The sequence below is a fragment of the Pipistrellus hanaki genome (assembly GCF_964339955.1).
Source record: "Pipistrellus hanaki genome assembly, chromosome: 2".
NCBI lineage: Eukaryota > Metazoa > Chordata > Mammalia > Chiroptera > Vespertilionidae > Pipistrellus > Pipistrellus hanaki.
In genome coordinates this window covers 175,230,634-175,245,663 of record NC_140504.1, presented here as the reverse complement: position 1 = coordinate 175,245,663, position 15,030 = coordinate 175,230,634, and the positions used below count along the sequence as shown (strand labels likewise).

General features: G+C 39.8%; 1 protein-coding gene across 1 annotated transcript in view; it reads left to right on the top strand.

Moving 5' to 3' along the window:
* Positions 1–15,030, top strand: part of RLF (RLF zinc finger) — a 61,950-nt gene that overhangs the window by 38,851 nt on the left and 8,069 nt on the right. Inside the window, exon 6 of the mRNA XM_084874475.1 lies at positions 12,780–12,916. Coding sequence (XP_084730601.1) covers positions 12,780–12,916 — 137 coding nt within the window. The remainder of the gene's footprint in view (positions 1–12,779; positions 12,917–15,030) is intronic.

Here is a 15,030-nt window from a genome sequence, read left to right as displayed (position 1 = left end):
GGAATTGGATTGTTATGATGATGTTCCAGAAGATGATGACATGATTGTCATTGAATAAATGAGTAAATTCTTAATACTGTAGGATTCACAGTTTGTCTGGATTGTGTTGACAACTACTGTACTACCGTACCGTGTACAGGTAATAAATTTCCTTTATTTTCATTTAACAATAAATGTGTACCGTATTCTTCTTCATGGAAAAATAAGACATCCCCTGAAAATAAGACCTAGCGCATCTTTGGGAGCAAAAATTAATATAAGACACTGTCTTATTTTCGGGGAAACAGGGTAGGTGTTCTGGTAGAGCCCAGTAGCACAGCCTTCCCAGTTACCTACGGTGGTCAGTCTTGGTGTAGCCCTTTGTGGGCTGTGTGTGCAGTCTTGTTGTTAAGCCTTGCTTATTGTTGGTATTACTGGGATGCGTTGATCTCCAAGCCAATTGGCTGTGAGGATCAGCAGTGTCTCAGCTCGGAGGGCTTCTGTACTCTGCTTGGATAGGGCGGAGTCTCGGGGTGGCATAGACAATCTTTGGTTCCCTGTCAGTCTTGCCTTAGAAAAGTACTGTTCCCGGTGAGTTTCGGAAGATTGGTTGCAGGCGCACACACCCCTTTGGTAAAGGCGCAGACAAGCTTTGGATTCTGGCCAGCCCTCCTTAGAGAAAGCCAGCTTCTGGGAGAGCTTCTGTGCTCGGCTTGGATGGGACGGAGTCTCAGGTTGGTGTAGACAAACTTTGTTTTCCCATCAGTTCCTCCCCAAGTCCCGCAGTAATGGTCTCTGGCTTCACACGCCTTGGAGTGATCTCTGCCTGCTGCCTGACAGTCTAACCTCCCTGACTGGGGCCGTCTGTCAGAGCAATAGGTTGATTCTGTTTTCCTCTCGAACAAGAAAGCCAGCCGCACGTTAGCTGTCCGCCCTCTCCGCGTGCCGGGAGTAAGCCAGTGCCTTTTCGCACTCACAGTTCTCCGTACCTTCACAGTTCCTAAGGTTCAGCGTGCCTTCTTTCTCCTTCCCAGATGGCAGAGCCTCCTCTCAGCTAGCCGTCCGGTGCTTCAGGGCAATGCCTCCCCTGTTTTCCAGTTCTAAATTCAAATTTGTTGTGGTAGGCTGCATTCGGGTGTCTACCCTATGCCGCCATCTTGGTTTCTCCCTAAGTTTTACTTTAAATCACTGTATTTCTTTATTCTTCCACTGTCTTAGATTACTATTTCATATTTTTTCGTCCTCTTCAACAACCTATACTATAATTTGTGAACTCTATTTATGAACTCTCTATTTCTCTGAGGAAATGGAGTTAGTTATAAGAGAATTTCCAAAAGCTCTTTCCATGACATCTATTCACCTGCCTGCATCTATGCATTTACAGCTTCTCTTTGTTACTAAGGACATATCTGTTCTTCCAGCTTAGGTCATTCCCTTTTACTTCTGTATCAGATCCCATCTGCTCTTCTCCAACAACAGTTCCAGCAGCAGTTCTTTTCTCTATCACATCAATTTCAACCTCTTCTATATCCATCTCGCCAGGATTTATGTTATTAATTTTTCTATCTTTAAAAAAGAAATTTTAAGGTTACACTTCCTCTTCTAGCTACCCCCCATTTCTCTCCTGGGATAATTTATTTAATGAATTGTCTAAATTTACTGTTTAACATTTTTATCCTTGAACACTTTCTATCATGGTGTTCACCCCTGCCAGTTTACCACATCACTAAGTACAATGAAGCATTTTCAGTTTTCATCTTATTCAATCTAACTTCTTAACTTTGTCTTTTAAACTTTTAACAGTTTTTCCACTTGATTCTGGTTTACCACACTCTCTTGGTTTTATGTCCAGAATCAAACCAATCAGATTGGTTGCTCTTTCTCAGTTCTACTCTAGGACTCTGTTTTTGAGTATTCTCTCTTTTCTATCTATACTTATTCTTTTGATTATCTCATCTAGACTCATGATGGTAAGTACCAATTATGTTTTAAATCCCAAATGTTTTAATTTCCAAACCATTTTTCTCCTCTGAACTTCAGATTTATAAATTTAACTGCCTAGTTATATCTGCTTGTATGGCTAATAGCATCTCAAAATGTCCATAACTAAGCTCCCAATATTCATAATATTAGGAGCTTTATTTCTTTTTTCTGATTCTTTTGGAATGAAGTCTGTTGTCTTCCAACTATATTCTCGATGTTAAAGGTGAGGAAATGGGTAGTGAATGACCAGCCACCATTTTTTTGAGTTCTTACTATCTATTAGGCATTAGGCTAAGTGCTTTATATACATTGTCTCATTTAATCCTCACAATAACTGTTAGCTCCATTTTATTGGTGAGGAAGCTGAGGCTCAGATTAAATAATATGTACATTGGTCACAGAGCTTAAAGTGATTATGTTGAGATTCATACCTGAGTATATTAAAGATATAAGTGATGCCCTAGCCAATTTGGCTCAGCGGATAGAGCATCGACCTTCAGACTGAAGGGTTCCGGGTTCGATTCCTGGCCAATGGCATATGCCTGGGTTGAGGGCTCAGTCCCCAGTGTGGAGCTTGCGGGAGGCAGCCAGTCGGTGATTCTCTCTCATCATTGATATTTCTATCTCTCCTGCTCCCTTCTTCTTTGAGGTCAATAAAAATATTTTTAAAAATAATAATAAAGATGTGGCAATAAATATTGGCCTAGGTGTTAAATATCTAAAGGTTTGTATACCAAGTGCTATCTTAGGCATTAGGGATGAAAAGATCAAGTCAGAAGCCTCCAAATTGATGTACTTGCTTTCATTGTTGCTCCCTACATTTTATTCTCCTCAGAAGTAGCAGAACAGCTCTGGCTGATACACGCTCAGGTGCAGGCTTCATACCTGCTAGGGTCATGCAGGAAGCAGCTGATTGATGTTACACCCTCACATCTCTCTTCCCTTCCCTTCCCTTCCCTTCCCTTCCCTTCCCTTCCCTTCCCTTCCCTTCCCTTCCCTTCCCTTCCCTTCCCTTCCCTTCTCCTTCCCTTCTCCTTCCCTTCTCCTTCCCTTCTCCTTCCCTTCTCCTTCCCTTCTCCTTCCCTTCTCCTTCCCTTCTCCTTCTCTTCTCCATCTAGGGCAAAAAGAATATTTAAAAATTGCTTTGCAAAAATACTAATGAATCACTAGTGTCATTACTTTAAAATCAGCATATGTTCTAAGGACGAAGAGTTATACACATATTTTGCCATCTACTTCAGCTGAGTTCAGAAGAGTCAAATTAACTTGAGCAACAGGTGGGAATACAGTACTTATATTTGGCACCTGTGGGGATCGTAGTAATAGATGTGTGTAATGGGAAACCTCTGCTGGGGAAGACACATACAATTAAGAATTGATAGTGTCAGCTTGAAAGCCAAAATTCAGAACCCCAAATTCAGAACTCCAGGAATCCTCAAGTTCTAGTTTGTAAATACTGCCATTTAGAATTGAATGCGATGACATTTTACATATGAAAAGATTTTTTAATGTATTTTTATTGATTTTTTTATAGAGAGGAAGACAGAGGGATAGAGAGTTAGAAACATCGACGAGAGAGAATCATTGATCAGCTGCCTTTTGCACACCCCCTACTGGGGATGTGCCTGCAACCAAGGTACATGTCCTTGACCGGAATCGAAGTCCGCAGGCCGACGCTCTATCCACTGAGCCAAACCGGTTTCGGCTACATATGAAAAGATTTTAATGAAGGTCACAGACTTGGCCATGGCCCAGTGTCCCAAGTGGATGTTTCCGTTTTTTTGTTTGTTTGTTTTTTCACTATTGAAAAAAATCCTTGCAAAGTTTAAGTTTTCTATATACAATGTGAAGGATAATCATGTTTTAAACATGAAGCTCATCTATTATTATGAAGAACCAAGAAATCTGTCCACAAAGTTCTTGACACAGTTAGGGTAGATGACCATTTCAGTCATGGTCCCTGAATGAACTGTATCTTCATTGTTTAATGTGGTTAATAGCCCAGTAGCAAAGGCTTGTTTCTTCTCTTGATGGGAAAAAGGAATAGATAAACAGGGTCTAATTTACTCACCAGTCTAATACTGTTGGGAATTGACACAGTCACTAGGTATAAATGATAAACAGAGCAAATACATTTAAACAGGATCCATTGGGAATTCAGTTTGGGAGAAGTAAAAGTAAACACGAACATAGAAATTCTAGGTGTATTTTTTTGTTGGTTTGTTTGTTTCTAGATGTATTTTTATTTATTTATTTATTTATTTATTTATTTATTTATTTATTTTTAGACAAATCTTTATTATTCAGATTATTACAAATGCATTCCTCTTACCCCCCTCAATTGCTCCCCTCCACCAGGTTCCCATCCCACCCTCTGTCCTTTCCCCATCCCCCATTGTCCTCATCCATGGGTGCACAGTTTTTGTTCAGTCTCTTCCCACATCCCCCTCTCCCCTTTTCCCCGAGAATCGTCAGTCCACTCCCCTTCCATACCTCTGATTCTATTATATTCCAATTAACATTGTTCATCAGGTTTTTTAATTCCCTTGGTTTTTAGATTCACTTGTTGATAGTTACGTATTTGTTGTTCATAATTTTTATCTTTGTCTTCTTCCTCTTCCTAAACAACCCCCTTCAGCAATTCATATAATTCTTGTTTGGCGGTGATGAACTCTTTTAGCTCTTTTTTATTTGTGAAGCTCTTTATCTGGCCTTCGATTCTGAGTGATAGCTTTGCTGGGTAGAGTATTTTTGGCTGTGAGTTCTTGCTATTCATCACCTTGAATATTTCTTGCCATTCCCATCTGGCCTGCATGGTTTCTGTTGAGAAATCAGCTGACAACCATATAGGTGCTCCTTTATAGGTAACTACCTGATTTTCTCTTGCTGCTTTTAATATTCTCTCTTTGTCTTTTGTTCTTGGAATTTTAATTATGATGTGTCTTGGTGTGGTCCTCCTTGAATTCCTTTTGTTTGGGGTTCTGTGCACTCCCTGGACTTGTAAATCTATTTCTTTCACCAGGTGGGGGAAGTTTTCTGTCACTATTTCTTCCAGTATTCTTTTGGTATCTTGCTCTCTCTCTTCTTCTGGAATCCCCATAATTCTAATGTTGGTTCGCTTGAAATTGTCCCAGAGGTTTCTTACACTATCTTCAACTTTCTGGATTCTCTTATCTTCTCGCTTCTGCAGAGGAGTGTCCTCTGGCTCTTTGTGTTCTAAATCTTTGTCTTGATTCTTGCAATCTTCCCGTCTGTTTTTAGGACTTTGTATAATATTTTTTATTTCAGACAATGTTTTCTTCATTTCTAGTTGATCCCTTATTATTTCTAGTTGCTCCCTTTTCATATCCTTATAGGTCTCATTTATTTTATTGGCCTTTTTTAGGATATTGTTGAATAACCTTATAACTGTAGTTTTGAACTCAATGTCCAATCTTTTCTTTTCTTCCATCTTCTTCCTTTGCTTTCTTCCTCTTGTCTGCATTTTAGTTGTTTCCCTGATTTGATGGAATAGCTTTGTGTGCTAGGTGTTCTGGTAGAGCCCAGTAGCACAGCCTTCCCAGTTACCTGCAGTGGACAGTCTTGGTGTAGCCCTTTGTGGGCTGTGTGTGCAGTCTTGTTGTTAAGCCTTGCTTATTGTTGGTATCACTGGGAAGCGTTGATCTCCAAGCCAATTGGCTGTGAGGATCATCAGTATCTCAGCTAGGAGGGCTTCTGTACTCCGCTTGGTTAGGGCGGGGTCTCGGGGTAGCGCAGACAATTTTTGGTTCCCTGTCAGTCTCATCTTAGAAAAGTTCTGTTCTCGGAGAGTTTCGGAAGAATGGTTGCAGGCGCGCGCACCTCTTTGGTAAAGGCACAGACAAACTTTGGATTCCTGCCAGTCCCTCCTTAGAGAAAGCCAGCCTCTGGGAGAGCTTCTGTGCTCAGCCACAGATGGGGCGGAGTCTCAGATTGGTGCAGACAAACTTTGTTTTCCCTTCAGCTCCTCCCCAAGTCCCGCAGTAATGGCCGCTGGCTTCACACACCTCTGAGAGATCTCTGCCCACTGCCTGACAGTCTGGCCTCTCCCTGTCTGGGGCCGTCTATCAGAGCAATAGGGTGATTCTGTTTTCCTCTCGAACAAGAAAGCCAGCCAAGCATTAGCTGTCCGCCCTCTCTGCGCCGGGAGTAAGCCATCGCCTTTTCACGCACACAGTTCTCCTACCTTCACAGTTCCTGAGGTTCAGCGTGCCTTCTCTTTCCTTCCCAGATGGCAGAGCCTCCTCTCAGCTAGCTGTCTGGCGCTTCAGGGCAATGCCTCCCGTTTTCCAATTCTAAATTCAAATTTGTTGTGGTAGGCTGCATTCGGGTGTCTACTCTATGCCACCATCTTGGTTTCTCCTTTTTAGGTGTATTTTAAATAAGAAAGAAGATTAAGATGGATCTGGATCAAGTAATAATAACAGTGTATAATTAAATTTAAAATTAAAATCCAATAAATTTTACTTTATCATTATGATCACATAGGGAATGAGATGTACTCAAAAATACACTAAAGGTAAAAAAGCATTCTGAAGAAATTGAGAATTTGTCTATTTAAATATTTTATCTTTTAAAGCAGAGGTGTTTTTAAAATATACATATTTTTATTGATTTCAGAGAGGAAGGAAGAGGGAGAGAGAAATGATGCGAGAGAAACATGTAGTGTCTGCCTCCTGCACACCCCCTATTGGGATTGAGCTCCAGGCATGTGCCTAACTGGGAATTGAACCATGGCTCCCTGGTTCACAGGTTGACTCTCAATCACTGAGCCACACTGGCTAGATCAGAGATATGGGTTTTTTTTTAATTGCTCTGAAGAAGCATCTTCCCATGACTTAGTATGTCTCTGGATCTCACATTTAGTCTCACTTTCATGGGTTACATTTGGGTATTTTGGTTGATACATGATTACACTGGTGCAGTCATTTTGGAGAGTAGACATCATTTTCAAAAATTCAGTAGGACGTTTTAAGTTTCTCTTAGATACACAGTCATTGGATTTAACTAGAAGAATCAATGGCCATTTATTGCTTCAAAAACTTGTATGTGCCCTTGTGGATGGCCTCCACCCCACCCCCATCAACTGCATTCCTCTGTGCTGCTTTTGATGTGGATCACCCACTGGCTTGGCCACCTTATCTCCTCTAGCCAGCCTGCGCCTTGGGCCCTGCCCAGCTTTCCTCCGTGCCCCACTCTGGAGACTTCCATCTTCCAGAGCGCCTGAAAGGCACGGGGATCGGAGCTGAGCTTAATTAATTCCCCAAGCCCTTTCCTGTTCTTATGTACCCTGGCTTTCTCCCTGCATTTATGAGTCCCCTCACCCCCAATTGCGGCCCTCTTGACACATTTCCCCCAGATCTGTCTTCCTCCCAGCAGTAATCTTTGTCCTTATCCCTCCATCTTCCAGTCATCCAAGCAGACACCCTCCCTCAACCTCTTCCTCCGTCTTCCAGTCATCCAAGCAGACACCCTCCCTCAACCTCTTCCTCCGTCTTCCAGTCATCAAGCAAATACCACCCCCAGACCTCAGTCTGTTCCTTCAGGTCATCCAGCTCCTATTCTGTCTCCTAGTCTCTGTCTCTGGAGTATCCCCAGTCCTGTGAATCTATGAATTATACGAGTCCCAACATTTGACCCTTAGCCTTGCTGCTCCTCTCCAAAGCCAAGCAGGGCTCCAGCTGAGAGGGCAGCTAACAGCCAAAAAAAGAGGGAGGGGAGGTAGAAACCTACATGGTACTGCTCAGTGTAGTGATGGCCTGTGGTATTGCTACAGTTTAAAAGAAGCCAGTTGTTTAGAATCCTTTTTCCAAGTGATATCTATGACTTTAACTCTCCCAAAGATAGGCCTAGGTTTACATGAAATATAGGCTTGTTAACTATAACTCCTACCTTTCTCCTACTTTAAGAGTGCGTGTGACAGGAATCTTTTATATGGATAATTAAATCCACTTCAATTCCATTTTGAAAAGACATTTACTAGTTTCAGTTTTTAAAATATATTATTATAAACAAATTCTTTGTATTATATCTCAGAATGAAGCAGGAAAATTCTAGATTGAAAACCAGTGTTTTAGATTGAAAATATTTCAGTTATGTCACTGGCCAGAATACTAGTTTACCTTGGTAGCCGAAGCATGAAAATAACGGAGGAAGAAAAACATACTTTACCCACCTTCTCTTATGCCACTATTGATTTTAGTTAGCTGATTATCATGAAAGTCTAATAATTGCATCTATTCTTGTCCCCAGTTCATTTTTTACAATAGATAAGGTAATCTTTCTTAAAATTGTAAAATTTGACATTTTATTTTGACATAATTTTAGACTCACTTGTTATTGTAAGAAATAATAGACATGCCTTTCAACCACTTAACATATAGTCATTAGACGATTTTACTTGGCACCGGGGATACAAAGATAAATAACACGAAGAAGAAGAGCAACAGCGAGCAGTCACACAATGTGAGATTTAGGGGAGAGGTCTGAGCTAGAAATGAAGAGTTCCAAGTCATCAGCATTTGAAATCAGAGAATGGATGAGATTTACTTTTTCAGAACTCTGGAAATTACATAATGGCTTACCACAATCTTAGGAGGTTTTAGTTAAGAAAAACAGATGAATTTCAGTAAAAACAGCAAACTTAGTGGCATTTTAACTTTCCCTGCTTCCCACCTGTCCCCTACCAATTTCGCAGTAACCTTGACAGCAGCCTTGAAACTCCAGTAGCTGTAAAAACCAGCAGTCTAGCAGCCACTTAAGAAAGCAGCAGAATGGCCTTGGAACTCTGCAAAAGCCCATCCCCAGTGACTTGTCGCTCTTTGACATATCTGGCAGTTTTCTCAAAAGCTCCATTCTCAGGACTTGTCTTTATTTGGCTCAAGAGTTTACTCTAGCCCTGGCTGATTTGGCTCAGTGGACAGAGCGTCAACCTGCAGAATGAAGGGTCCTGGGTTTGATTCTGGTCAATGGCATATGCCAGAGTTTCAGGCTCAATTCCCAGTGGGGGGCATGCAGGAGGCAGCTGATTGATTATTCTCTCTTGTCATTGATGTTTCTATCTCTCTCTCCCTCTCCCTTCTTCTCTGAAATCAATAAATATAGGGTGTGTTTTTGTTGTTTTTTAAAAAAAGAGTTTACTCTGCCAAAACCTCTTTTAGAATGTGTGTCAAAAAAAATTAGTGATAACTTATTAACGTGACAGTTGCCTGAGGAGGCATTACTAACTAGTCAGGTTAACAAGAGATTGATCAAAAAATTAAGAAGAAAAACTGGGATAGGGGACTTTGAAAACATCTGATATATTCCTAGGATTCTGGAAAATAACATGCATGTACAGGACTATGTGTCTACTAAGGAATGACCCGAGAAGGCACTAATTCCTCACTTCTTGCTTAACTTGGGGCTTTATACGACTAGGAAACTAAGGGCAAAGCGGAGTTGTAAACTGCCTACTGATATGTTGGAAGCATGCCCTAACACAGTGATTGGCAAACTCATTAGTCAACAGAGCCAAATATCAACAGTACGATGATTGAAATTTCTTTTGAGAGCCAAATTTTTTAAATTTAAACTTTTTCTAACGCCACTTCTTCAAAATTGACTTGCCCAGGCTGTGGTATTTTATGGAAGAGCCACACTCACGGGGCCAAAGAGCCGCATGTGACTCGAGAGCCGCAATTTGCCGACCACTGCCCTAACACAGACACAGAGATGCTTGTCAAAAGCAGAGAGACCTACTTGTTCAAGACATTTAAACAAATCTAAATATGTTGAATATGTCGCTGACCATTAAGCAAACTGAGCAAAGACTTATAGTGGCCACACATGACAGAGTATATAGACTTTAACAGAATTATTCCAGGAAAGTCACTAAATAAATTGTAACAATAACAAACCCTAAAGAGATGGAGGAATCAAATTTCCAAAGTCGCCACAATATATTATTTAAAATATTCATAAACCCTAGATAGGATTCATTTAAGAAGAAAAACAACAAAAATTGCCCAGCAGGTGTTGCTCAGTAGTTGGGCATCAACCTATGAAACAGGAGATCCTGGTTTGATTCCAGGTCAGGGCACATGCCCAGGTTGCAGGATCATTTCCCAGTAGGGGGCGTATGCAGGAAGCAGCCCATGGATAATTCTTTCATTATTGATCTTTCTCCCTTCCTCCCTCCCTCCCCCCTTCCCTCCCTCCCTCCCTCCCTCCCTCCTTCCTTCCCTCTCTCTCTTTCTCTCTCTCTCTTTCTTTCTTTTTCTTTTGATAATCCTCACCTGAGGATATTTTTCCATTGATTTTTTTTCCAGAGTGGAAGAGAGAGGAAAGACAGAAACATATTAGGTCTAGTAATAATTAATGTCGTTTTCTAATACTTTTTTTAAATCGAATTTATTTAAACAATACTACAAAATTTAATCAACAATATAGTTGCCGTTGTTTTCTACTACTTGTGCCCAACGTTCAGGAAGCATTTTAATCCCTCTGTTGTAAAATTCTTGTGATTTTGATGCAAAAAATTCGGTCAATGCATTTTTGAGGCATTCTTCATTATTAAATTTTTTTCCAAGAAGAAAGTTTTGCAAAGAACGAAACAAATGGTAATCGGAAGGGGCAATATCAGAATATGCAGGTTGAGGAAGAACTTCCTATTCCAACTGGCGCAGTTTTTCAGCAGTGATTCTTGCAGTATGCGGTCGTGCGTTATCGTGGTGAAGAATTACGCCCTTCCGATTAATCAGCGCGGGTTCTTTTTCTCTTAAAGCTTGGGCTAACCTTTCCAATTGGGCACTATACACTGCACTTGTAATGGTTTGGTTAGATGGTAAAAGTTCATAATGAAGAATTCCTTTAAAATTCCACCAAACACACAACATCACTTTTTTCGCATGCAAGTCAGGTTTTGGCGTGGGCTGCAGAGCCTCATTTTTGTCCAACCATTGAGGCCACCTTTTCAAATTAACATACAGTACCCATTCTTCATCTCCGGTAACAATTTGCTCTAAAAACGGCAAACAGTTTTGACGAGAGAGGAGCGAACTGCAAATTGTGACTCTTTGATTACGGTTGTTGTCGGTCAACTCATGAGGAACCCGTTTTCCAAACTTTTGGACTTTGCCAAGTGCACGCAATTGATTGGAAATTGTTTTTTGTGAACAATTTAAAGTTGTCGCAAGCTCTTGTTGGGTAATTTGAGGATTTTGCACCAAAAGAGCTTGAAGAGCTTCTTGATCAAAATTGGACACACGGCCTCGACCACTCTTGTCATCTAACGAAAAATTTCCCTCGCGAAATTTCTCAAACCAACGCTGGCATTTTCTGGCGCTAACTGCATCTTGACCAAGAGCACTACAGATGTTTTTTGCAGCCTCACTTGCTTTTCTTCCTAATTGGAACTCGTAAAGCATGCAGTGCCAAATATGCTCTTCATCCGCCATCTTCTTAGCCCTAGTTTTGCAACAAAAACCAAACCAAACACAAACTTTTTCAAGCAAAACTTGTTAATTGCACTTCACACGTTCTGTAGATACCACGTGTTTGAAGGTTATGTCAATACAAGTCAACGCCAAGCAAGATTTTAAACGAATGTTTAAAAACGACATTAATTATTACTAGACCCGATAGATGTGAGAGAAACACATTGATTGGTTGCCTCTTGCACACACCCCAACAATTTATAATACTGAAACAGTCATGAAATAGATTATGTTCTTTACATTCTGCTTATTAAGACAAAGACATAATAAAGTAGAGAGAAAGGACCTTTAGAGGTTTTATTCTCCTATTTTTCTATACTAATAAAAGGGTAATATGCTAATTAGACCAGGAGACCTTCCAGACAAAGTGGGGCTGAGGCAGGGGCTGAGGCAGAGGTGGTTAGGGGTGATTAGGCCAGGAGGGGAGGGCAGTTGGGGGCGAGAAGGCCTGCAAGGGGGGCAGATGGGGGCAAGAAGGCCGGCATGCAGAGTGGTTAGGGGCAACCAGGCAGGTCAGCAGTTAGGAGCCAGCGGTCCTGGATTGTGAAATGGATTTGGCCTAAACCGGCAGTCTGACCATCCCCCAAGGGGTCCCACATTGGGGAGGGTGCAGGCTGGGCTGAGGGACAGCCCCCCCCCCCCCCAATACAAATTTTGTGCACTGGGCCACTAGTCAATATATTTAAAAAGCCCTAGAAAATTTTACTGATTTGCCCAGAGATGGTTCTTGTTTGTTTGTTTTTTAAGATTCCCATAAATAGTGCAAATGAAAAGGATATATAAGTGTTTCAGTTTGAAAAACTCACCCACAATATTTTTTCCTTATTTATATGAAAAATGATAATGTTAATATAGCATTTATATTTAAAACAGTTTCACAGTTGTCTTCCTCTAGCCCTACTGGCAGCAAGGGTAAGCCCTTTATTTTTCTATCTAATTGGAGTGACTAAGATTGAATAAGATTGAAAACAAAATACAAAATGGGGAAATGATGGTACTTCATCTGAAAATAACCTGAAGTTAGTCTACATAATTTGACTCATTTAGATAATAGCAATGTTCATGAGTAATTTTTTTTAATTGTACTAAAATGTTTTTATCATGTTGGGACTGCAGTGGAACTTCTTATAGTACCTATTCTCTATTTAATATTTTCTTATATAAAATATTTCATTCTATAAAACTCAGCCATTAGGTCATAGAAGAAATTTTTATCTAATTCTTGCCTCACCAATTATCAAAATGGAAGCTTTACATTATACAACAAAGTGTACAGGAAAGTCACCATTTTCTTTTTTTACTTACTCATCTCATTTTTGATAGATTTCAAAGGTCGACTGCAAGGAAATACTAGACATCATATGTAATCTAGAATCAGAGGGTCAGGATAACACAGCATTTGTTCTTTGTACGACTTACCTTACCCAGCAGCTCCAAACTGCAAATGTATATTGTTCTTGGTAAGTATATTTACTTTTTATTCCCTTTATTTGTTAGTGCATAGTATAGCATTTAGGGTTTATGTAAAACATTGGTTTGTTTCAAATTTAAAGTCTAAACAAATTAAATGATCACTTGTAAATAAAATTTTGATTATAAGCTAACCCATTTAATTAATGATATCATTGCTTTAATCTTTTCTGAAAGAGTCCAAAATTAAAGGGTAAAAGTTTGAGCTTATCTTTGTCATCCATTCGTAGGGGTGTCAAACTCAATCAGAGAAGGGGCCAAAATCTAAAATCCAGCCTAAATCACGGGCCGAATGGTTTACTGAACAGTCATAAACTGACAATGTCATAAACTGACAGCAGAGTGCAGTGATGACAGCGCGGTGCGGGCCACATTGCAAGGCCTGGCGGGCTGGATTTGGCCCGCGGGCCTTGTGTTTGATACATGTGCATTAGAGGGTTGTTTGTTAACTCTAATATGTGCCTTTTTCTTTGAAGATAAAACTATGGCATTATGAAACATATTGGTGTTAGGTTGTTTTCCTTTACATTCTTTATATCTTCTGTAGTCACTTTCCTCCTTTTATGTGGAAACCTCATTATCTAGGTTTTTAGATCAGACTTGCACTGGAGAAGGTAATCCATTTGAATAGTAATTTCTTTCCCAACTTTGGTACTATATTGCGGAATTGCATTATTTTGGTTTTAATTCCATTTTATATCTTGTTTGCCTACTGAGAACTTAGTTGTTAAAAAGAAAACAATAGGTGTCACCCATGGTTCTTTCATTCTAACTGTATTGAGTCCATTTAGGTCAGAAGACAAATCTGATATATATGAAACCTCTAAAATGCATGTCTGTCAATAACAAGTCAGATTAGTAGTATGGATAATGCTATCGGAGGTTAGAAAAAGATTTTCACTGTACACCAGTGTTTAAGAAAAGTATTTGAGCTTTAACTCAAAGAATAGATTGGATTTGTGCATTACCTTAATTAGAGGAGCCTTGAGTATTTTAGAAACTAAAGATGCCCTGAAGTTGAAATGAGCATTTTGTTTATAGAAAAACCTAATAAACTCTTTGTACACTTTAGCCTTCATCTCCCTCTGGAGTGTCTGTGTATATTTGCATAGTTTTATGTTTATTAGTGTGTTGTCTATAACTATATTTCTTTTTGTTTACTATTTTGTGTAGAAATATTACTTGTGTACTGTAAATTATTTCACCCACTCATAATAATCATTTCATAGATGAGATAGACAGTGGAAGATCAGAGAGATTAGAGAGAGAAGTTTTGTGATTGATTGCCCAAGGTCTCGGATTTTTTTTTACTAATTCAAATGGCAGTCTTGACCACCAAGTCCCTATGCCAAAGTTATTTGGGATAGGGGCTTAAAATATATTTTGTAATAATCATTGTGGATGATATCTAAAAAATGATTAAGTAGCAGTGAGGTTTTTTGTTGTTGTTAATCCCCACCCAAAGCTCTTTCCCCATTGATTTTTAGAATGGAAGGTAGGGAGGGGAATGGAGGAGGTAGACGGACATTGATGTGAGAGAGAGACATCATTGCCTCCTGCAACCCAGGTACGTGGCCTTGACTGGGAATCAAACCTTTGTCCATCTCTGATCACTGAGTCATACTGGCCAGGGCAAAGCAGTGAGGTTTTTGATTACTAAATCAAGTAGAGGTGGTTGTTTTTTTTGTGTTAGAGATTAGAGATTTTTACCTTCAGTAAAACATTCACTTGAAGAACAAACTCTTATTTTTCTTGTCACAGTTAACCTCTTCCTCTAATGAAAAACTATCTGCTAGTTATAGTTAGGTTTTCAGTGCAAAGAATACATTAAATCACATATGGGATATATTATAAACTATTTTTATAACTACAGCCAACACAGTTCTTTTAATAACCCTGATACAGCTTCCCTTTTATAGTGGCCCATACTTTTTCTTTCTTCTCTTTACTCTGATACCATTAGCCCTTCTAAGGATGTTAGTGGCTCTAGGATTAGTGCTGTTCCCTGGAGCAGGAAAGGATTAATAGGGATTTCCCTCTTATTGGCCTCCCAAGGAGCTATAATGAGAAAAGAAAATCTTAAAATCATTTCACATTTTGTTAA